We start from the raw sequence: 24880 nt of genomic DNA, 5'->3' as shown, positions 1-24880 counted from the left end.
CATATTTTGATTTTGTTTTTGACTTGTTGTTTTTACCGCTACTGTATTTCCCTTGTCTCTTTCTATTTTTTTCTATTTTAACAACCAAATTCTGTCCTCTCCTTCACTCTTCCTTTAAATTCTTACTCCTATTTTTTCTCTCCTTTCTCTTAACAACATATCCTACATTACCAAAGCATCTGTCCCATTCATCCTTTGAAATGACAAACTCTTTTCTACTATCCTATCTCTCCTTCTTTCCTCTTACTCAACTCAATCCTCAATACCACCTAACACTAATTGATTTATATAGTATCTTCCCCACCCACTAAAGCTATAGCAATAAATAATATGGTGGAAGTCATAGATAACACCTCTTTTTATTTTATACCAGAAAGATGGCTGTTTCCCTTCCATTCACTGATTCTGTGCAGCACAGTATATTTCATGATTATTTCAGGACAGATTCATGATCATTTACTGTTTTTGCTGATGGAAATTGCTGATTCTACTATTTCTGCTTATTGTATCAATTAACACTGTAGATGACAAAATAGGAACTAAGTACCTAATCTACTGTTATGTATTGTTTGCATAGGTTGTTGCTATCATTGGGCTCCCCTCAATTTTTGAGGTACTAGTTACGTAGAGAGACACTATTAGCTTGTAAGATAGAAACTTTGCAGGTTCAGGTTCACCCAGATAGATGGGTAGACATATGAACAATATAAAAGAGAAAGGGGATAAATCATTTCAAACAACACAGATTACCTCAATAATAGACTCCATTGACATCACAGTGGAGGAAATATCAGAAATGAAATTTGGAAAGTTGATGGTTAATCTGATCCAAAAAAAAAAAATCTGATCTATGAGGTAAATGACATAAGAAATAAAATCAGAGAGAAAATGCGAGAAGTGAAATATCACTTCAATAAGAAGGTAAAGATCCTGAAGAAGAATTCATCAGAAATACTTAAAGTGAAGGAACCAAAAAAAAAACAAACAAACAAATTAAAAATTCAATGGAAAGCCTCACCAATGTACTAGACCACTTGAAAGGTGGATTTTTAGGCCTCAAAGACAAAGTATACAGTCTTGAAAATAACATTGACTATAAAGAAAACATGTTTAAAAACCATGTACAGAACTTTCAGGAGATACGGGATAACATGAAAAGGACAAACTTAAGGTACATCTGGATAGGAGGGAGAGGAAGATGGCAGAATTGAGGGATGAATTTCCCAGGTGGATCCATACCATGAACAAAGAAAAGCAGACAGGCAGCTTCAACAAAGTGGGTGAATGATCGAGAATTAGGGGGGACTTTACTAGAATCTAATAGTGGATACTCAAAACAGATCAGAGACTCGGGAGATCTTGTACAATAAAATAAGGAGGAAAGATCCCCAGCTCCTCAACCACAACAGCTGCAGGAGGTGCAAACCAGAACAGTCACTATCTAAATGCAGTAAAGCAATAAAGGAGTTAAAGGAACCCCTATTCTTGGGAAAACTGAAGCATGTCAGGGTACAGAGAACTTAGAGATCAAATACATTGTTCAAAAAAACAATAAACTGTGCTGCATAGTATCTGTGTATGGAAGGGAAACAGCTATCTCTCTTGGCGGTGTGTACAGAGGACAGAAGAAGGAACCATTTAGCAACTGCACCTTGGGGGTCAGCAAGTGGGGAGCAGGTCACTGGCAGACCTGAGTCTGGCCTGAAAAAGGAACTCAGCAAACTGACTCTGAGTGACACAGAGTGTGCCTAAGTGATCAGCAGAAAATCAAGCATAGAGAGAGGTTTACATAGTGGAATACTGACCACAGAAACCCACCTGGCTTTCCCTTCCTCCTCCATTTCAGCTAATTGCAGCACCTGCTGGGAGAGAAATTACTGACCAGGAATTTAAAAGGCCAAGAGTTAGAGAGAACGAGTTCAGAAACTTTATCAGAGAACAGGAAGTGTGGACTCCATAGGTGAAGTACTGGGCTAAGAATGAGCTAATACACCACAGAGTGGAACCCAAAAGGGATTCCTGGGGTTCAATTTTTCTATGTGAACCAGTAATTGCTGTGTGCTGACTTAAAATCTCCAGACCAATAGGCTGCCAGTGAAGAGGATTCCTAAGCCTACATTCCATCATCAGGAGTTCAGCCTCCCCGACTAACCCTATCACCACAGCAACTACAAATATCCTGAGGATAGAGATAGTATCAAACTCCAGACAACACCACCTATGGACTGAGAAGATATACTGAGAAACTTTTGAACTCCAATGGAACAAATTTGTTCAATTTTTCATTGAGATCCTCTCTCTCTCTCTCTCTCTCTCTCTCTCTCTCTCACACACACACACACACACACACACATACACACACAAACACACACACACACACACACAATCTACAATTTTTGACACCAAGTATTCTTCATGCTTCAGTTTACTGAGGGCTAGTATGTCTGAACAATATGTATGGTTTTGTTGTGTATTATTTCATTTTTACTTTTATTCTTATCTTATAGTTTTTACTTTATGTACAATTTTTCTCTCGTTTAACGTGCTTCCTGGATTCTCTTTCTCTTTTCTCCTGGTAACAACTAACCTTTACTAATTCCTCATTCACTTTTCCTATGATTTTTGACCTTTATCTTCTCTCTTCCTCCCTCATAAACATCATATCCTACACCACTTCTGTTCTCTTCTTGTCTACCATTTGAAGTTGTAAACACTTTTACAAATTTACTGTATTTATTTTAGACAATAATTTAATACACCATTTTTTTATTGAGACAAAACTATAGCCATCTTAATAGAAGATATTTGGATTAAGATAGTATATTGTTAGGCTTGGATGCTATTAATATTGGTCTCCCCCTTAAAGGCAAGAAAATGGAAGCCTTCAGGGACACTATAAGGCTACAGGAAGAAACTGTATTGCCTCAGATTCACAATGCTCAATGTGAAGACTAGCAACACGGAAAGACAAGGGGGGAAAACACCCCAGACACAACAAGGTGCTACAAAAATAGAATCCATTGACAATGCAGTAGAATAAATGTCAGAGAAAGCATTTAGAACGTACATAGTTAAATTGATCCACAACATAAATGATGATGTAAGGAGTGAAATCAGAGATAAATTTCAAAAGTTGAAAGATCACTTCAATAAAGAGATAGAGATTATGAAAAGAAATCAAGCAAAATTCTCAAATTAAAGAATCAATAAACAAAACGAAAAATATAATGGAACATATCCCTAACAGACTATATCACTTGGAAGACAAAACCACAGGCAATAAAGAAAAAATATATAATCTTGAAAATAAATTTGACTGACCAGAGAAGATGGTAAGAAACCATGAACAGAACATCCAAGAATTATGGAGTAACATGAAAAGACTAAATTTAAGATTAATCAGGATATATAAAAACAGGGAAATACAAACCAAAGCAATTCACAATCTTTTCAATGAAATAATATCAGAAAGTTTTACAAACCTAAAGACTAAAATGGAAAATAAAATATAAGAGTCTTACAAGACCCCAAACGTACAAAATTACAACAGATCCACACAAAGTCATATTACAATGAAAATGCTTAGCATACAGAATAAGGGTAGAATTTAAAAGTCCATGAGGGAAAAAAAACATCAAATTATGTATAGGGAGAAATTAATTTAAATCTCAGCTGATTTCTCAACCAAGTCCTTCAAAGACAGAAGGTTCTGGAACAAAATATACAAAGCTCTGGAAGAAAATAGAAACCAACCAAGAATTTTGAACCCAGCAAAATTAAGCTTCAGATTTGAAGATGAAAAAAAACCTTCCATGAAAACCAAAAGTTAAAAGAATTCACAACTAGAAGGCCTGCACTACAAAACATTCTCAACAAAATATTCCATGAAGAGGAATTGAAAAAGTGAAAATCAGCAAAGGGAGGAATACACTGAAACAATAGTCAATTAAAGAAGAAACTGAGTCAAATTAAAAACCAGAAGTAAGCCAAATGGCCAAGAATACAAATCATATCTCATAATAACCTTGAATGTTAATAGCCTAAACTTATCAATCAAAAAACATAGACTAGCAGACTGGATTAAAAAGCAATACCCAACAATATGCTGTCTCCAGGAGACTCACCTGATTGGTAAAGATATCCACAGTCTAAAGGTGAAAGGTTAGAAAAAAACAAAATCACATTAACTATGTAAACAACCAGGGGTTTCTATCTTCATAATCAGAAGGGATAAAGTTGGACATTTCATACCGCTTAAGCGAATTATACATCAGCAAGACATAACAATTGTAAATATTTGTGGCCAAAACAATGGAGCATCTATGTACGTCAAACAAACCTCTTTCAAGAATCAAATAGACCACAACACAATAATACTGGGTAACATTAATACAACTCTCTCACTGCTGGATAGATCTTGCAAAAGAAAACTAAACAAAGAAACTGTGGAACTAAATAATACAATCAAAAATTTGGACTTAATGGAAATATGTAGAATATTTCATCCATCAATGAGTGAATACACCTTCTTCTCAGCTGCACAAGGGGCTTTCTCTAAAATAGGCCATATCTTATGCCATAAAAAAAACTTTTAGAAAATATTAAAGAATAGAGATACTACCCTGCATTCTATCAGATCATAATGGAATGAAATTAGAAATCAATGATAAAATAAAAAATATATGCTACTCTAACACCTGGAAACTAAATAATACACTGCTGACCAATGGATAGCAGAAAACAATCAGGAATGAAATTAAAGAAATACTTAGAGGTAAATGAGAACACTGTTAGAAAATATCAAAATCTCTTAGACACTATGAAGGCAGTGCAAAGATGAAAGTTTATTGAAGTGAGCTCATTCATTAAAAGACCAGAAAATTAATGAATAAATGACCTAAAATTACATCTCAAAGCACAATAAAAAGAAGAACAGGAATTATTAAAATCAGAACTGAAATCAATGAAATTGAAACAAAACAAACAATGCAAAAAATTACAAAATAAAAAGTTGTTCTTTAAAAAATGATTAAAATTGATAAAACCTTGGCCATGCTAACAGAAAGACAAAGAAATCTCAAATTACTAAAATTCATAATGAAAAAGGAAATATCATGACAGACACTCAGAAATATAGATGATAATCAGAAACTATTTTGAAAATCTACACTCTAATGAAATAGAAAATCTTGAAGACAGCAACAAATTTCTACAGACTCATTTTCTACCCAAATTGAATCAGGAGGACATAAAATATTTAAAAGATCAATTTCAAGCCATGAAATATAAGGCACAATCCAAAGCCTAACAACAAAGAAAAGCCCAGGACCAGATGAATTCTCAGCTGAGTTCTACAAGCTCACCAAAGAAAAAATAACAATACTCCTCAAATTATTCCATGAAGTGGAAAAGGAGGGAATCCTTCCAAATTCTTTCTATGAAGCTAGTATCACCCTAATACCAAAACCAGACAAAGACACATCAAAGAAAGAAAACTTCAGACCAATATCCCTGATGAACATAGATACAAAAATCCTCAATAAAAATACTGGCAAATCACGTGATAAAACATATTAAAAAGATAGTGCCCCGCAATCAAGTGGGCTTCATCCCAGGGATGCAAGGTTGCAAAATAGAGAAATCAATAAACATAATTCATCACATCAATAGACCTAAAGGCAAGAATCATATGATCATCTCAATAGATGAAGAAAAAGCATTTGACAAAATTCAGTGTGCATTCATGCTCAAAAAATCTAAAAAAAAAAAAACTGGGAAGAGTAGGAACATTCCTCAACATTGTAAAGCTATATAGGTTAAACCCAAGGCCAACATTATTCTAAATGGATAAATATTGAAAGCATTCCCTCTAAAAACTGGAAAAAGACAAGGATGTCCTCTTTCACCACTTTTCTTCAGCATAGTCCTTAAACTCTAGCCAGAGCAATTAGAAGAAAAAATTAAAGGAATACTAATAAGAAAAGAAGAACCCAAACTATCACTATTTGCTGACAACATGATTCTATACTTAGAAAGTCAAAAAAATTCCACCAGAAAACTTCTAGAACTAATAAATGAATTCAGGAGAGTAGCAGGATATAAAATACCCATAAACCAATCATGTTCCTATTCACCTGTGATGAATTCATTGAAAGAGAAATTATGAAAACCACCACATTTACAATAACCTCAAAAAAATAAAATAAAATGCTTAGGAATCAGTCTAACAAAAGAGGTAAAAGACCTCTACAATGAAAATTATAGAACACAAAAGAAAGAAATTGAGGAAAACCTTAGAAGATGAAAAGATCTCTCCTTCTCTTGGATTGGCAGAATTAACATTGTTAAAGTGACCATACTACCCAAAAATGGTACACAGATTTAATTCAATTCCTATTAAAATCTCAATAAAATTCTCTGTAGAATTATGAAATTCATTTTGAAAAATAAGAAACCCAGAATAGCCAAAGCAATCCTTAGCAAGAAGAGTGAAGCAGGAGGCATCACTATGTCAAACTTATATTATACTACAGAGCCATAGTAACAAAACTAGCATGGTATTGGTACCAAGAGAGACCAATAGTACAGAACAGAAGACACAGAGATAAACCCACATAAATACAGTTGTTTCATTCTAGACAAAGGCATCAAAAACATTCATTTGGGAAATGATAGCCTCTTCAACAAGTGGTGCTTGGAAAACTGGAAATCCATATGTAGCAAAATGAAATTAAACCTCTATCTTTCACCCTGCACAAAACTCAGCTCAAATGAATCAAAAACTTCGGCACTAGTACAGAGATCCTGCACCTAATAGAAGAAAAAGTAGGTCCAAATCTTCACCATGTTGGCTTAGGAACTGACTTCCTTAACAAAACTCCAAAAATGTAAGAAGTATAATCGAGACTCAATAAGTGCGATGGATTCAAACTAAAAAGCTTCTTCACAGTGAAGGGAACAATCAATAACTTGAAGAGAGCGCCTACAAAATAGGAGAAAATGTTTACTTCATGCACCTCAGATAAAGCACTAATCTCCAGGATATATAAAGAACTCAAAAAACTTAACACCAATAAAAGCAAATACTATCAATAAGTGGGCTAAGGAACTGACCAGACACTTTATAGAAGAAATACAATTGATTCAATAAATATATGAAAAAATGTTCAACATCTCTAGCAATTAGAGAAATGCAAATTAAAACTAAGATTTCATCTGACTCCAGTCAGAATGGCAATTATCAAGAATACAAGCATCAATAAATGTTGGTGAGGATGTGGGGAAGAGTTACACTCATACATTGCTAGTGGGAATTCAAATTGGTGCAACTACTGTGGAAGGCAGTATGGAGATTCCTCAGGAAATTTGGAATGGAACCACCATTTGATCCAACTATCCCACTCCTCTGTTTATACCCAAAGGACTTAAATCAGCATACTACAGTGATGTAGCTATATCAATGTTTATAGCAGCTCAATTCACAATAGATAAACTATGGAACCAACTAGGTTCCCTTCAACAAATGAATTCCACCATCATGTATATCCATAGACACTAATTTTTAAAAAAAATATATAAATATCACCATCATATATATCCACAACACTAATTTTTTTTACAAAAACTATAAATAAATAGCCGAAAGATCAGAAGAGAGAAGAGAATGGGGGAGGAAAAGGGGGAGGGAAAGGGGAAGTTCTGGGGACTGTATTAGAGCAAATTATATTCCACACTTTTATAATTACATTAAAGTGAAACCTATTGCTATGTATAACTAAAAAGAACCAATTAAAAAAGAGTGAGGGATAAATGGTACTAAGGGTTTAAGGGAAGAAAGAACTGAAAAATGACCTTGAATTAAGTCATTCTCTTGACCCCCTATTTACTTATTTTTCCATATCACTCTTACTATGCTGATACTATTTATTGATCATTTCAAGATTATAGTCCATAAAACTATATTGAAATATTCTTCAAGAAAAATCATAAATTCTGTAACTTTGGGATATACTAGCACATTCATTATTTATCAGATAACAAATATCTTCTAGATGCTCCTCAAAAACTTGCTGGGCTGTGGGAATATCCCTGTCATACAGCACTTGCCTTTGGACTATGGAGGTGTTCTGGTTTAGATGTGAGGTGTCCCCCTTAAAGCTCATGTGTGAGAAAATGCAAGGAGATTTGGCTGGGAACTGATTGGATTACAGCCTTGGCCTGTTCAGTGAGTGGTGACTGGAGGCAGGTGGGCTGTGGTTGGAGGAAGTGGTTCATTGGGGGGAAAGCTATAGGATACATATTTTGTATTTGGAGAGTAGAGTTTCTCTCTCTCTCTCTCTCTCTCTCTCTCTCTCTCTCTCTCTCTCTCTCTCTCTCCTTCTTGATCATCATATAAGCTGTTTCCCTCTGCCTTAGTCTTCCATCTTGAACCTCGGTGCAATGGATTGAGACCTCTGAAACCATGAGCCTATAAATAAACCTTTCCTCTCTACAGTTGTTCTGGTAGGGTCTTTCAATCACAGCAATGAAAAAGCTAACTAAAACAGTGGGGGTGGGGAGGAACTTGCTGAATGTAATGTATGCTGATATAAAGAAATAAAAGTCAATAGTGCAAACCTATAATTTTCAGTGATTATTTTTTACTGTCTGAAATAATTCTTCAGAGGTTTTCATAAGCAAACATTTTCTTCTCATCAAAAAACAAGTAATATAAGCTAAATATGATTAGGTTTACTGAAACTGGGAGCCTTTTATGTGATACTGAAGACAATATTTATACTAAAGACAAATGATGCCAGAGGATTTCTGCCCGTCAAGGTCAAGGTGTTTGTAGAAGAGACCTCCTCTTTCCTGTAGGAGCTGGCAAAGGAGTAAAAAGTTGCAGAAATTGTTGGAAAGTCTTTAGCTAGAGTGTTGCCAAGCAACTTAAAACTCTTCAAAACTGAAGACCTTTTTCTTAAAGGACTTAAATTCAGGAAAAGTGTTAATTAGTAAAGCAGAGTTGCGCCAATTAGTACCAAAGTGCTGTAAAATATATTATTTACAAGAACTGTAAAGGGTAAGAAAGATATAAAGACTGCCCTAGAAAGTGTAAAGCCCATGGTGTTAATCAGGAAAAACCTAAAAAAATTTTCAAGTGTAATTACTAGTAGGGAGTGAGATGATTTGATGAGTAGAAACAGAAATATTATTTCGAGACATCTTAATTGGCTTATTATAAAATTAAATGTTTCATATGTGCAAATAAATTAAGGAATGTAAAGACAGCAATGTGGCAAAGTTCTCTTGTTGAATAAAAATTTCTCTTTATTCCTAATCACAGATCGAAGAAACTATCTAAATTTCTAAGGACTTCTGGAAAGGAAAACCACACACTCTCTTAATCACGCATTACAATATTTTATGAATCTATATCTCAGGAACTTTACTCTAATTACAATCTTAATTCAAGAGACAGTATGTGTTCCTAGTGGACCTCAGGCTGAGTGGCTCTGGTGATTCTGTTTGGAGGAGCCACTGATTTATCTGCACCTGGAAATCTATTCCATAAAAAGCAAAATAAAACCAGCCTTATATGTGCTATAATATTCTTGAATTAATCAAACTTTAGATGTTGTCAATTCATGAATACTCCTCAGCTCTATTTTACTTGACACAGCTGGCAGCTAACTCCATTTTGGAATGTGAAATCTCATTTCATTTCAAGGCACATCACTTTTATGGAACTTGTGGCCACTTCTCAATCTCCTTCAAGAGACTGAGATGTTAGCCTTCTGATATTCAGCCTTCTCCTGGCAGTCTATTTATGCTCTCTGAAATATATTGTGCACTCCAATGCCTTGAATATCCTTTGCTGATGACTTCCAAATCTGTTTCTATCTATATCTGAACTAAAATTCAACACATAAAAAATTGATATCCCCATCTTTCCTCAGAGGCTCACTCCTCCTGTATTTATTTTAATAAATGACAACATTTTCCCAGCAACTGAATCATCCAAATAAATAATAAATTCAAATTTATTCTCACTTTTAAAGCAGTGAGTCTAGTTTCCTGAAAATCCATTGACTGAAAACAAATTTACCAACAGGACAATTTACCAATAACTAATAACCAATTACCAACACTAAATAAGCAATTTACAAAACTTCATCCTTTCTTTTAACAATTTATTTTATAAGTACTACATGTATATTGAGCAGAAAATAGAAGCCATTCATATTTCCACCAACCACTGTTCATATTTGGGCACATAGGTTTGATGTCAGGTCATATTGTATATATTACCCTGGACTATGTTTTAAATGCTGTACCATTGTCATCTTTCATATCAATAAATAAATGTCATTAGCATTTTTCTTCATGTCTTCATGATATCCCTTCAATGTGAAGGATTTAGTATGTCAATTCTTTGTCATATTTTTACTATGATAAACACTGCTGGAATAAATATGCATTTTTGAAACACTTTTACTTTTTATTTCATTAAATTTTTATGTATTTATAGGGTATACTGTGATTTTTCAATATGTGTACACATTGTGTAATGATCAATTCAAGGTAATTAGCATATCTGTCACCTCCAACATTTACCATTTCTTTGTGATGAGAACATACAAAATCCTCTCTTCTAGCCATTTTGAAATTTGTAGTGTTATTAAACTACAGTCATTGTTTTATATAATAGAACCCCAGAACTTGTTCCTTCCTGTAACTTGGTGCCTGTTGACCAACCCTCTCCATCCCCTTTTTCCATACCCTCCCCCAGGCTCTGGTAACCAATATTCTACTCCCTCCTTCTATAAGGTCAACATTTTCAGATTCCACATATGAATTAGATCATGTAGTATTTGTTCTTCTCTTCCTGACTTATTTTACTTATTTTGAGAATAAATTCCTAGCTTGATCTAAAAAAATTTGCTATGTCTAATGATGTACTTTTTTGTGAATATTTCCAAAAACTTCTTACAAAAGGCATTTTTCAACTAACTACACTCCTATCAGCAAAATATGAAAATGTCTTTTTCCCATGTTTTTTTAATTTCCCAACAAATAGAGCCAATTTGATGCTAATAATATCACCACATTATTTAATTCATATTTATGTGATTACAAATTAAGTTGAGCTTCAGCAATTTATTTTTAACATTTTTATTTTTTATTTTTAGTTATATGTGATAGTAGAATGTATTTTGGTAAAATATACATGCATAAATTATAACTTATTCTATTTAGGTTCCTACTCTTATGGTCATACATGATGTAGAGTTACCCTGGTTATGTATACAAATACAGGGCTAGGAAAGTTTTTTTTGTTTTTTTGGTTTTTGTTTTTTTTTTGGTGGTGCTGGGGATTGAACCCAGGGCCTTGTGCATGCAAGGCAAGCACTCTACCAACTGAGCTATATCCCCAGCCCCCAGGGCTAGGAAAGTAATGTCCAATTGATTCTGTCTTTTCTATTCCCCTCCCTCCTCTCTTCCCTTCATTTCCCTTTGTCTAGTCCAATGGATTTCTGTTAGTCCCATCCCCAACCTCCCTTTTTCTGGGTTAGCATCCACAAATCAGAGAAACCATTCATCCTTTGGTTTTTTGGAATTGATTTATTTCACTTAGCATATATTCCAGTTCTATCTATTTACTGGCATATGCCATAATTTCACTCTTTTTATGGCTGAGTAATATTCCATTATGTATATATACCACGTTCTTTATCCATTCATCCATTGAAGGACACCTAGGTTGTTTTCATAGCTTGGATATTATATGAGTTGAGCTGCTATAAACATTGATGTGGCTGCATCACTGAAATAGGCTGGTTTTAAGTCCTTTGGGTATAGACCAAGGAATGGGATAACAGGTCTCTATGCTTCTCTCCATACTGCTTTACAGAGTGGTTGCACCAATTTGCAGTCCCACCAACAATGTATGAGAGTACCTTTCTCCCCACATCCTCGCCAACATTAATTGTTATTTGTATTCTTTATAACTGTCAATCTGATGAGTGTGATGAAATCTCAGTGTAGTTTTATTTTGCATTTCTCTAATTGGTAGAGATGTGAATATTCTTTCATATATTTTTTGACAATTTATATTTTTTTTCTTCTGTTAAGTGTTTCTTCAATCCCTTTGCCCATTTATTGATTGGGTTATTTATTTTTCTGGTGTTGAATTTTTTGAGTTCTTTGTGTATCCTGAAAATTAATGCCTTATTTGAGGTACTGGTAATGAAGATTATCTCCCAGTCTGTAGGATCTTTGTACATGTTCTTAATCGTTTCCTTTGTTGTAAAGAATCGTTTTGGTTTGATACCATCCCATTTATTGATTCTTGATTTTACTTATTGGGGTTTAGGTGTCTTATTGAGGAATTTGGTTCTCAAGCTGACATGTTGGAGAGTTGGGCCTACTTTTTCTTCTAGTAAGTGTGAGGTCTCCGGTCTAATGTCTAGGTCTTTAGTCCACTTAGAGTAGAGTTTCATGCAGGGTGAGATATATGGGTTCAATTTCATTCTATTACTTTCTGATTTCCAGTTTTCCCAGCACCATTTGTTGAGAAGATGCTATCTTTTCTCCAGTGTACATTTATGGCAACTTTGTCTAGGATAACTGTATTTATGTGGATATGTCTCTGTGTTTTCTATTCTGTTCCTCTGGGCTTCATGTCAGTTTTGGTGCCAATACCATACTGTTTTTGTTACTATAGCTCTGTAGTATAATTTAAGTTCTGGTATTGTAATGCTTCCCACATCACTTTTCACTCTAGGATTGCTTTAGCTATTCTAGGTCTCTTATTTTTCCAAATGAATTTCATGTTGGCTTTTTCTATTTCTGTGAAGAATTTCTTTGGGATCTTAATAGGAATTGCATTAAATCTGTATAGCACTTTTGGTAGTATGGCCATTTTGATAATATTGATTCTGCCTATCCAGGAACATGGGAGATCTTTTCATATTCTAATGTCTTCTTTAATTTCTTTCTTTAACATTCTGTAGTTTCCATTATAGATGTCTTTTATCTCTTTTGTTAGGTTGATGCCCAAATATTTTTTGAGGCTACTATAAAAGGAATAGTTTTCCTGATTTTGCTTTCTGGTAATATATCCTTGGTGTATAGAAATGCAACTGATTTATTGGTATTTATTTTAAGCCCTGATACTTTGCTGAATTCGTTTATGAGTTCTAGGAACTTTCTAGTAGTTTTTTGGATCTTCTAAATATAGAATCATGTCATTGGCAAATAAAGACAGTTTGAGCTATTCTTTTCCTATTTGTATACCTTTAAATTCTTTCATTTGTCTGATTACTCTGGCTAGGGTTTTGAGGACTATGTTGAATAGAAGTGGTGAAAGAGGGCATCCCTGTCTTGTTTCAGTTTTTAGAGGTAATGCTTTGAGGTTTTCCTTCATTTAGAATGAGGTTGGCCTTGGGTTTAGCAGCTTTTACAGTGTTGAGGTATGTTCCTGGTTTTTCTACTGTTTTGAACATGAATGGATGCTGAATTTTGTCAAATGCTTTTTCTGCATCTATTGAGATGTGATTCTTGTCTTATTGATGTGGTCAATTGCATTTATTGATTTCCTTTTTGAACCAACCTTGCATCCCAGGGATGAACCCCACTTGATCATGGTGCACTATCTTTTTAACATGTTTTTGTATGTGAGTCAGCAATTTATTTTATGTTTGTTGGCCTTGGATATTTATATGTTGTCTATGGACATTTAAATCTACCTTATGAGGTATAACTGAAATACAACAAAAAGAACCTAATCTATGTGTTTAGTCAAATAATTTTGGACAACATATATATCCATGTAACAACCACTCAATATATAAGATATTTTCATAACCCAAAAAATTCCTAACATAATGAATAATTCCCACCCTTGATCTTGGAAAATTACTGCCTGCTTTCTCTCACTACGCTTATTTTGTCTATTTTCAAATTTTATAAAAAATGTTATTCAGCTTATATACTTTTGAGTCATTTTCCTTTCACTGAGCATAAAGTTTTGAGATTTACTAATGTTGAAATTAATTCATATGTATATCAGTAGTTAATTCCTTTTTATTGCTGAGTGGTATTCAATCATACACCACAATTTGTTTACTCACTTACCAATTGAGGGAAATTGGGATTGTTTCCAATTTAGAACTGAAATAAATAAAGCTTCTATGAGTATCCATACATAAGTCTTTTGTAGATACATAGTTTCATTTCACTTTGGTAAATATCTAAGAGTGGATTTTCTACATCATGCAATACATGTGATTTTAATTTTGTAAAAATCTTCCAAAGGGTTTTCCAAAATGGTATTGCCATTTTATATGTTCAACAGCAATAAATGAGAATTCTAAGTGCTCATCAACACTTCATATTGTGAACATTTTTAATTTAGCCATTCTTTTGTATATATAATAGTATGATACATTATTTATTTATAATTCCATGATTATTAATGATTTTTATACTATTTTCATATTCTTACTGAACACTCATATATCTTCTTAGTTGACTATACATTGCTTATTTAGCTATTATATTTTCTCATTATTGCATCTGGATATAAGTCTTTTGTTAAATATATAACAAAAATATTTTCATCCAATAATTGGCATGCTTTTCAATTTCTTAGTAGTACATTTCAAGGAATAGAATTCTACATTTTTATAAAGTCCAATTTATACTTTGGTCAGTGGCATTTTGTGCTAAAATTCTTTGCCTAGCCCAGAGTTATTAATATAGTTTTCTTCTATGTATTCTAGAACTGTATTAGGTTTGCTTTAATGTTTCATTCAATGATCCATTTTAAATTAATTTTGTTTTAACATTGGATTATGGAACATTTCCAACTATGAAAACAAGAGTAAAATAAATTCACATAATACCCCACCATCCCACGATTTCAACAATTGCCAGCATTCTGTCGATCTTATCTAATTTATTCCTCACTAATTCTCTATTCTCAATGATGGTGATTAAAGGGTTTTTTTAGATGAAATTCATGTACATCAAAACTTACAATTCTTAGCTGCACAGTCCTGAAAAATAGATATATCTCTAACATTTCTACCACTCCAGAAACTTTCTTCTTTTCCATCCCAATAATTTTCACCTTCAAGACAATACAAGACAGATTGTTTCACTGAAAGTAGTTTTTCCTCTTTTATAATTTCATTAAATGAATCATATGGTCTTCATTCTGGCTTCTTTTTTGTCACAAAGAAAATGCTCTCATATGCCGTTACAGGGACCCAACCTCAGGGGCTGAACCTGGATTTTCCATCCCTCCCTTATTCCAACCAAAGGGCAAAGCTTATACCTATAGCCCCCACCACCACCACCATCACCAAGTCAGATGTACAGCTGAAACCTCCCCCTATTACTTATGACCTTGATAGTTGGCCAGGAATTCTCTGCTGAATTGGTAGTGCAACAGAGATTCTCAACACCTTATACAATTCTTCCCGTAGATTTTTAAGTAAGATAGCTCCAAGTGTGAATCCTTCATTGAGTAGATTTCTTAATTGGGGGATGGCTTGGTTTACCCAAAAGACAGATTACATATGTTTAGGACACCAAAATAGCAGGCAATTTTGAACAGCATCTCTAAAATTTTATAATTAAAACAAATTCTAAAGAGAAGCTACTTTAATTTCAACATATAAGTTTTGTGCTATATGGGAAATTTAAAGTATTCTGAATTGTATATGGGTGGCCTGTAAAGGTCTCAATCAGGCCCTGCTGTAGGCAAGTCATTTATCTTCTCTGAGACCACTTTTCTCCTCACCTCCAGGATACTGCCTGCATCACGATCTATGTGAAGTTCCTGACAATGTCTGCATTCCGTCATCATCACTTCCTTTTCCTTCTTTCTTAACTTCCCTTTCCATATAATCATAAACAAGGAAATAAACCCAGCAAATCCACAATCTCTATCAAAGAGAATGGGGACCATGTGAGAATTGGGGTTCCTCCCCTGGCTTTGCTGCTAGCTTATGACACTTCTCTGGGATGGTTCTTCAATCTCCCCATGGCTGCTATTGCAACCACAAGATGGATATAAGCGCTACTTCCCCTTCCAACCCTTCCAGGAAGATGTCAATGGACAGTCAGAGGCTCTCTTTCAAGACTTACATCACTTCTGTTTCAGAAAAACTTCTACAGATATTAGTTGTCCTAAGTGCACACTTTCTGATGCCCAAAGGAAAGGGAAGCAGAGACCGATCAGAAGCCTGAGTCAGAATATTTGGATGACCTGGGGCAAAAAGCAGTGCTACCCCAATCAAACTCTTTACTATGTGGTCCACCATGTTCCAACCCAGAAAATGGGCATGGGAGGAGGATAGTTGAAAAAAAAATCAGAAGGACAGATAAGCAGATAAAGGAGTTGCCTCCAAGGACTCCTAGATGGTTATTCTTAGGTTCTTCCTGCTCCTCTGATCAAGCTCAGGGCTGCCTCAAAATCTATCCCAGCATCTGTTTCCACACATCTGTGCGAAGGAGTCTGCTTGTGAAATCAACCCCTTGACCACTGTAATCAGAATTAGCCTAGAATAAAAACAGGAAATCTCTCTAGCTTTGCACATTACAGCAAATATAAATTACCTCACTAAGCAAAGGGAAAGGGCAACTGGCACTAATATGCAATATTTTCTAAAATTAATATTTGTTTTTACTGGGTAAAACCATCATAGGAAAGATAATTGGATCAAGCAACCCAGACTTTGTCTAAGTGTCTGTTTTCAGTTTGAAATTTTAATTGATTGCTGAGATTTTTTTTTTTTTTGTAGCAGGGACTGAACCCAAGTGCACTTAACCACTGAGTCACATCCCAGCCCTTTTATTTTTTATTTTGAGAAAGAGTCTTGCTGAGTTTCTTAAAGACTTGCTAAATTAGTAAGGCTGGCTTTGAACTCATTATCCTCCTCAGCATGCAAATTGCTGGGATCCTATGGATATGCCACCCAGCCCAGGTGCAACCTCAATCTTAATGCCAACCACATAACACAATTTTAATACATTCCATTCATTGTTTGGCCAAGAAAAACAAAATTTTTCATCTTTTGCCCTCAAAAATATATAACATTAAAAAATTACTTATTGAGAAGTTATATTGTGAATAGAATCAGACTGTAATATATTATACTTTTAAAGGGAAACCTGCATGGGCAGGAACAAAGCAAGGAGTTGTTCTAGTTGTGAGACCAGGTAATTTTGTGTCCATGAGTAATAATGTATTTCTGAGTCTCTAATATCTGTTAAGCAAGGAGACTATAATAAATTATTTATAAGGCTCATTCAAGATTAAGTTACATATGATGGCAGAAATTTACATAAAGAAATCTTGGAATAGTTGAAATGGAGCAAGCATAAGACAGACTAGATCTGCACTAAGCACTCACTCAAAGATTTAAAATTCTGTTTCAGTAAAAGAGAGGGGGGAAACACTAAAATTTAAATCCCTCATTAAAAACATGATTAACATAGCATTGTATCTTCTTGTTTAAATACTGTTCGTTTCTTAAGAAAATATTTTTTTGTCCCAGGTTTTCCTCAGGGCAATTTTGACATCCTTATTTCTCAAGCTATAGATTAATGGGTTTAACATGGGCACCACAATAGTGTAAAACAGAGAGGACACTTTCCCTTGATCAAGGGGCAAAATGGAAGGTGGTTTGAGATACATAAAAGCCCCAGAACCAAAGAAAAGACAAACCACAATCATGTGGGAGCTGCAGGTGCTGAAGGCTTTGGATCTGCCATCTGTGGAACTAATGTGAAGGATGCTAGAGAGGATGAGGGCATAAGAAATGAAGATGGTGACAATGGGCATTCCAATGTCAATGGCCACAACAATAAAGACCACCAACTCATTCACATAGGTGCTATTGCAAGAGAGCTCAAGGAGTGGAAGAATGTCACACATGAAATGATTGACAAGGTTGTCAGCACAGAAGGTCAAACTCATTATGCTTCCTGTATGGGCCATGGCCCCAGCAAATCCCATCCCATAGACACCCAACAAGAGAAGAAAACACACCTGTGGAGACATGGTAACCATGTACACCAGGGGGTTACGCCATAGCTGACAGAATAAAGGACTCCGAGACAACGAAGAAGCAGAAGAAAAAGAGCTGAGTCATGCACCCAGAGTGCAAGATGATGTTTTTCTTTGAGATAAAACTCATCAGCATTTTGGGGGTAATGGTGGTGGAGTAACAGAAATCTATTAAGGAGAGATTGAAGAGGAAGAAGTACATGGGGGTATGCAGGTGTGAGTTCAGCCCAATCAGCATTATCAAGCCCAAGTTTCCCATCACAGTGACCATGTAGAAACCTAGAAACAGAAAGAAGAGGGGGATCCGGAGGCCTGGCTGGTCAGTTAAGCCTGCGAGGATGAACTCTGTCACAGAGGAGTTCTTGGTTGCCATTCGTCTCTTAGGAAAGAGGCCTATGGGGAAAATAGCAAAGTACCACTGATAGAGAAAGAAATATCACCACAAGCCTCCCAGATCTACCCCTATTCTTGGAAAATAACACAAGGAGAGATTCAAACAGTGATGGGAAGGTTTTAACCATTCACTGAGGGCAGTAATGAACCAGCAAGTGAGTTAACCTCTAGAGCAGCATGCAAGGCTACACTCTGCCTAGAGATTGAGAGCTGATGCTGCTGAAGAGAGGGGCACCAAAAGCCAGCAGGATGTTTTTTAAATCTTGAAGTCAGCCCCTTTCCTATGCTCTTCCTTCTCCCATCTCTGCTTCAGTTGCTGTCACCTGGGCCTGTTACCTGGAGCAAGTCCTGACAGGCAGAAGCCACTCTAACTGTGGATCAGCACTGTAAAATTAAGAGGTGAAGTTGTGTTGGTTTTGTTGTAATTTTTTTCCTTATTCAGCATTTTTATTTACTTTTAAATTAATTTTAATGTTTTAAATTATGCAGCCAGAACTTGGGTTTTTCCAAGAACTGTTAGCTCATGTGGCTACAGATTTGCTAATAATTTTTTAAAGTGAATATTTATTTAGGGGTTATAGTGAAGGGCTTTGCTCTAAGAGCTATGTGACAATATCATTAGCCTCATTTTACAAATAAGACAACTAAGTTTAAATAATTAGCCCAAAGTCAAAAAAAAAAAAAACCTACTGACCTCGGTCAGGAGGACTTCAACAGTCCCCTACCCCCACCCAGTGTGACTCTCACAGTTTATCCTTGTAGCTACCATGTTATGTGGCTAACCACAGTCAAGACAGGCTCTCCCCTTTCTCTAGTTAAATCCATAAAGCTATACTCTACTAACTCTTGCCTAAATTGTCCTGAGGAAGATAAAGACTTGGTGAATAAAAGATGACACCTTCTGCCCCCAATCCTGTGGTGTCATCACTGGGATCTGGGCGTCCTCCACCAGGCATGCCTCCTCCTGGCTTCTTCCCACCTCCGTGCCACCTCCTGGAGCCCTCCCACCAGGGGACACCTCCGGCCATGCCCCCACCACCTATGCCACCTGGGACTGGAGGACATGGCCTTCCATCAGCAGGAACCCCAGGGGCTGGACCTCCTGGTCATGGACATTCTCATCCTCACCCGTTCCCACCAGGTGGGATGCCCCATCCAGGAATGTCTCAGATGCAGCTGGCCCACCATGGCCCTCATAGCTTAGGACACACAAATGCTGGACCTCCAGGCTCTGGGGAACAACCCCTACCCCGACCACCACCTGGAATGCCTCGTCCTGGACCTCCTCCAATGGGCATACACCCCCCAGGACCTCCGTTTGGCTCTCAGATGGGTCACCCAGGTCCTATGCCTCCACATGGTATGTGTGGGCCTCCTCCACTGATGCCACCTCATGGATACACTGATCCTCCATTGTTCACCAACGGGGGCCCCTACCCCTACCCAGACCCACACCCTGACCTCCAGTTCCCCTCGTGGCCCACTTTGGGGCCCTCTCCCTCAGTAAATTCTCATTCTTCTTCCTCCTGTTCTATCCTTCCAATATCTTTTCAATTCCTTGGACCAATCAGAGTTGCTAAAGCTCCTTGGGGCTTGGGCACTAATCCCTCTCAGTCCACTGCCAATGTAATTTTTTTAAAGGAGGTTTTTCTTTTCTTTTTTTTTTCTTTTTTACATTGGTCCTAAGTGTTTTGCAGATGTCCAGAGTGGGGAGCAGCATGGGGGGGACGGGGGGTGGTGCGGGGGTGGGGGGGGGGGACTTTGATCCTAGTTTGAAAAAAAAAAAGAGAGATGACAGCTTGGAGCTCAGAGCTCTCTCCTTCAGCCCAGTCAAAGGATCAGAACCTCTAATTTATCTCATAACCCTCTCTACATTGAAGAATGCAACTTACAATTGTTAATTTATCCAAAGTCCCCTCCAGCTTCCAGAGAGGAGATAGTATCTGTTCCTGACCTGTGGATGACAGGACAATAAAGAGTTTGATTCTGGATTGCAGATCTCAGCAGGCTTATTATTAAAATAGAGACTCCCTCAAGACTATTTCCTCAGAGATTACCCTCCCTAAAGAAGAAGAAATGTCTGCTTATCCCTTGGAATTAGTTGATTTGGCTTTTAGAGAAAATTCTTTCTTTCAACACTTTGTGCAGTAAATTAAAAGAAAATTATTATGGAAAAAAATTATTATCATTACCATTTTGAATACCCAATGGTGTACCTAACACAATGCCCTTATACTGACTCCTGGCTGCCAAGATCCAAAGTTCTGTACAAATATGTCCTATTTATTTCTTAAATAATGATATACATTTTAGAGGTAAGTTGCTCACACAGACAATATGTTTCAGAGCCCACAGTTATGCCTAGCTCTGACTCCAAGCCCCTGACCTGAACCCCTAGACTCAAGTACCTATATACATATAGATGATAATGATATAGATAGATTAAAATGATCCTTAACCCCTATCTAACACCATATACTATTAATGCATGATGAATCATAGAATTAAATGTAAAAGCTAAGCCTATAGAGCATTTAGGAGAAAACAGGAAAGAAGGAAGAATTTTTTACACATAAGATACAGTAACCATAAAAGGAATATGTTATAGTTCAATGGAAAATACTTTTTAAAAATCAACTTCTTTGTTTTGGATGGGGAGTTAAGGACATGTTGGTCAAAGGGTACAAAATTAAAGTTATATAGGAGGAATAATTTCAAAAGATCCATGTTCACTATGATGACCATTGATTATATTCTTGAAAAATAAAGTTGGATGTTAAATTTTCTTACCACATGATTACTATGAATTTATGTATATATCAATTAGCTAGGGTTAGCCATTTTACATATATTTCAAAACATTATGTTGTACACAATAGATACAATTTTATCTGTCAATTTAAATAAATAAATTTGAAATTTTCAAAAAAAGAAAAATATATAATAAATTCATTTTGATAAAAGTTTAAAACTTGTGCTCTTCTAAATAAACCATTAAAAAGTATCAAGGTAGACTAAGACAGGGAACATTCAAAACCATGTATCTTTAGTCTTTGATAAATACATATTTTTTTCTTTTGACAAATATGTGTCTGTCAGAAGACTCATTTTCAATATATGAAGAACTCCTACATATAAATTATTAAAAGACTAAAATATTTTAATGGGATAAAATTTAAACATATGTTTCAGAAGATATACAAATGGTAAATAAGCATGTGAAAATTTGCTCAAAGAATGATTTATTAAAGCAATGCAAATTAAAACCACAGTGAGCTATTACTATATAATCACAGTAACTAAAACTAAAAAAAAGACAATACAAAATATTGTCAAAAGGTAAGTCAAATAAATCCCTTACTATTGCTAGTAGAAATGTAAAATTTTGAAATTTGCAGTATCTAGTAAAACAAACACATGCCTAACCTGTGACCCAGCAATTTCATCCCTAAGCATACACTCCCTAAAAATTAATGCATATGTCCACTCACATGAAATCCCACACTCAAATAGTCACAGCAACTTTACTCATAATAATTAAAACCTGAAAATTGCCTAAATAAGCATTAACAAAAGAACATATTAATAAGCCATGGAATCTTCAGAGATTAGAATACAACTCAGCAATAAAGAGAACAGACTACTGATACATACAACAACATGTATGACTCTTGAAAAGGAAGAAGGAATTAGTCTGAAGCAGGAAACAACATCATGAGTTAGAAAAGGAAAGACCTTTCTGAGCTTTTTACAATCACAAGTCACACAGTGAAGATCACTGACTGAACACATTTCTGAATTTAAACACCCAGCATCAACTACTCTTAATGCCCTTAATTTTCAAATCAGCTCTCAGGAAGGATCTGGGAAGCTCCTCTCTACAGGGACAAATTGAGCTGATGTGTAACCACCTATACTTTAAATCCTTTCACAGGACCATTTGTAATGCTTTTATCCAAAGGGAAAAGATATTTCTATTTGAAGAAACTCAAGTCTCAATGGGCTATGTTTTTGATCAGGGTTTCTCTTAATCAAACCATGAAATCAAAATATAAGACTAAAAACTCGGCTTCTTGACAAGTCCAACTACAATTATAGCATAAATCACTGTATGACTATGTGTATGCACACATCAATCAATATCTGTTTGCCTGTCCACATTGGTGAAAACATTTTCTTTTTTGTGTGTGAGACATTTTCAGCCAATGCTCATCAATAATGGTGTATTATCTGTTAATATACACATAATTTTGCTGTTTACTACAAAAACTATAACTATCTTATTGCCTGGCCTTAATCCCATTACAAGTAAATTACAAATGGAGAAAAACAGTTAGCACTCATAAGTTCTCTAAGGGACTCAAAGGCAGAGAATACCTCAGGGGTTCATAAAAAGTTTCCTTTTCTCAAAAGAACCTTAAAATTTTCTTGTATAGATGATGCAACACCAGGAAAAGTTTCTCTGAGTTTATGTCATGTCAGAGACTACTGCCATGAAACTTCATTTCAAATATATTCCAACCACGGCTACTGCAAAGTCAGATTCACTTGTGACTAGTTCCAGTACAAACAAGAAACAATATAGAAAAATGTTCTTTACCATGTTCATTTCGATAAATTTGCCTTTTCCAAAAGCTGAATGTCTGCTTAATGAATGGCTTCTTTGCTTTAGTTCTAGCACATATCTAATATACAACAATATATAAATATATCATTACATATAATATAAATATATGATACTAATACTTAAACGAATATTCAATGTCTTCACATATGTCTCAGAGTTTCAATAGACCATCAAATAGTACAAGTATGACCCTAAATGAGTTGTTCATCACTACACACCAAAGAAACAGAAAAACATGCATCAATTCCAATGATCGCAGAGCCTGGTTAGAGAGAAAAGATGCTAGCTCACAAGTCTTCATTTGAAATGGCCTTCACTGATAAGAAAGAAATTAAAATTAATATTTTAAAATGTAGTCAGATGGAAACATAATGTTTCACATTATTTAGCATTTTTAAATTCTAGGCTTATGGTGAAAATACAAGATGTATGCACTGTAGAAGTTTATAGTATCACAGACAGCTCCTATATTGTCTATGCTTCCTCTTCCTCTTCTCTCATATCATTATTCTTTTTTTCTCATCTTTCCCACAGTCCTAAACACTTTCTTTTCTTTTCTAAGTATTTAGTGAGCTCATATATTTAACAACTTCACCTATAAAGATGGCCTTCAATTTTATAACTTTAGTTCTCATATTTCACGAACTGTATCAGTCACTTCACTAGATATTTCTAATAGGTTGTCTTTTGGTCAGTTACAATACCAACTTCAAAGCTGGGCTCCAATTCTATCCTACAAAAGCAGATAACACTTCAACCTCCCGTAAATATTTAAGTGGTTCTAACTATTGCAGAGGAACTGCTGTGTAGTATAATAAGGTGACACTGTCAATTCGTCTAAAACAGTCAAGTTTATACTTGTCCCAACAAAGTTATTAGTGACACCTGCTTTCTGCACTAGTGAATGATAAATTATGGTCTCCCTAAGTATTCAGAACATGAACCTTGGAATCAGACTAACCTCAGTACAAATCCTGACTTTACCTCTTATCAAATGCATGACCTTAGTGACTTTTAACCTCTCTCTGAACTTCAATTCCTACTATTAAAAATAAGATAATAATTATACCTCAAAAGATTATTGTAATGAATAAATGGTGCTGATTATAGCACTTATAAGGCATGAAATGAAGTAGATTAAATAATGTTATCATGAAAGTTACCTTTCTTAATAATGTTGATTTTTATATAGCCATTGGTATATAAAAAACAGAGAGATGAATAGCAGGGAGATCAGGTAGAAGACTTTCCCAATACGGAAAGAGATGAATGGTATAGGAGACATGGTGATAGAATAATTAATATAGATTGATGTCCCAATGGTATAAGAGAGATTGATGGAAAAGATACAAATCAAATTTGTCTCATATTTGAAACCTAGAGAATCAGGAATAAGATGACACAAATGAAGAACTGAAGGGTGAAAAGGGCAATGAACTGAATATTAGATAAGATCACAAAGTGCAGGCAGAACATGTAAAAGGAAAAAGATCAAAAATAACTTTACATTGGGAGTTCAGATCATGAGAGAGGTGAGATACAAATCAGAGAATTATCAAAAGAAAGATGACCACCAAAAGAACAATAGGGAATTGCTCCAAATATGTGTCTTTCAAGAGACAATAAATGAAATTGAGGACTGAAGTTTTCCCAAAAAATACTAACAGATAAAACAGTGAAGGTGACCAACAGAAGAGTTTGAAAGGTCACATGAAGCATCTACCATCAGGCTTTGCAGACAAACAGATCTTCAGTTAAATCCTAGTCCCATTACTCATTAGCTGTGTGAACTTGAGCGAGTT

General features: G+C 35.3%; 1 protein-coding gene and 1 non-coding gene across 2 annotated transcripts; both read right to left on the bottom strand.

The window, feature by feature from the left end:
• Nucleotides 1-11339: 11339 nt before the first annotated feature.
• On the bottom strand, nt 11340-11412 carry Trnaa-ugc (transfer RNA alanine (anticodon UGC)). The gene has a single exon. It is a non-coding gene; the product is annotated as a tRNA-Ala (tRNA).
• A 6109-nt stretch (nt 11413-17521) lies between these two features.
• On the bottom strand, nt 17522-18443 carry LOC124085203 (olfactory receptor 8B12-like). The gene is given in 2 exon segments (XM_046432750.1): nt 17522-18077; nt 18079-18443. Coding segments are annotated over 2 exon segments (909 nt in total). The 5' UTR covers nt 18432-18443.
• Between the last annotated feature and the right edge of the window lie 6437 nt (nt 18444-24880).

This window comes from Marmota monax, unplaced genomic scaffold, assembly GCF_021218885.2.
Source record: "Marmota monax isolate L192 unplaced genomic scaffold, Marmota_monax_Labrador192_F-V1.1 WCK01_AAM20220418_F8-fsc00062, whole genome shotgun sequence".
NCBI lineage: Eukaryota > Metazoa > Chordata > Mammalia > Rodentia > Sciuridae > Marmota > Marmota monax.
This window is presented reverse-complemented; position numbering and strand designations above follow the sequence as displayed.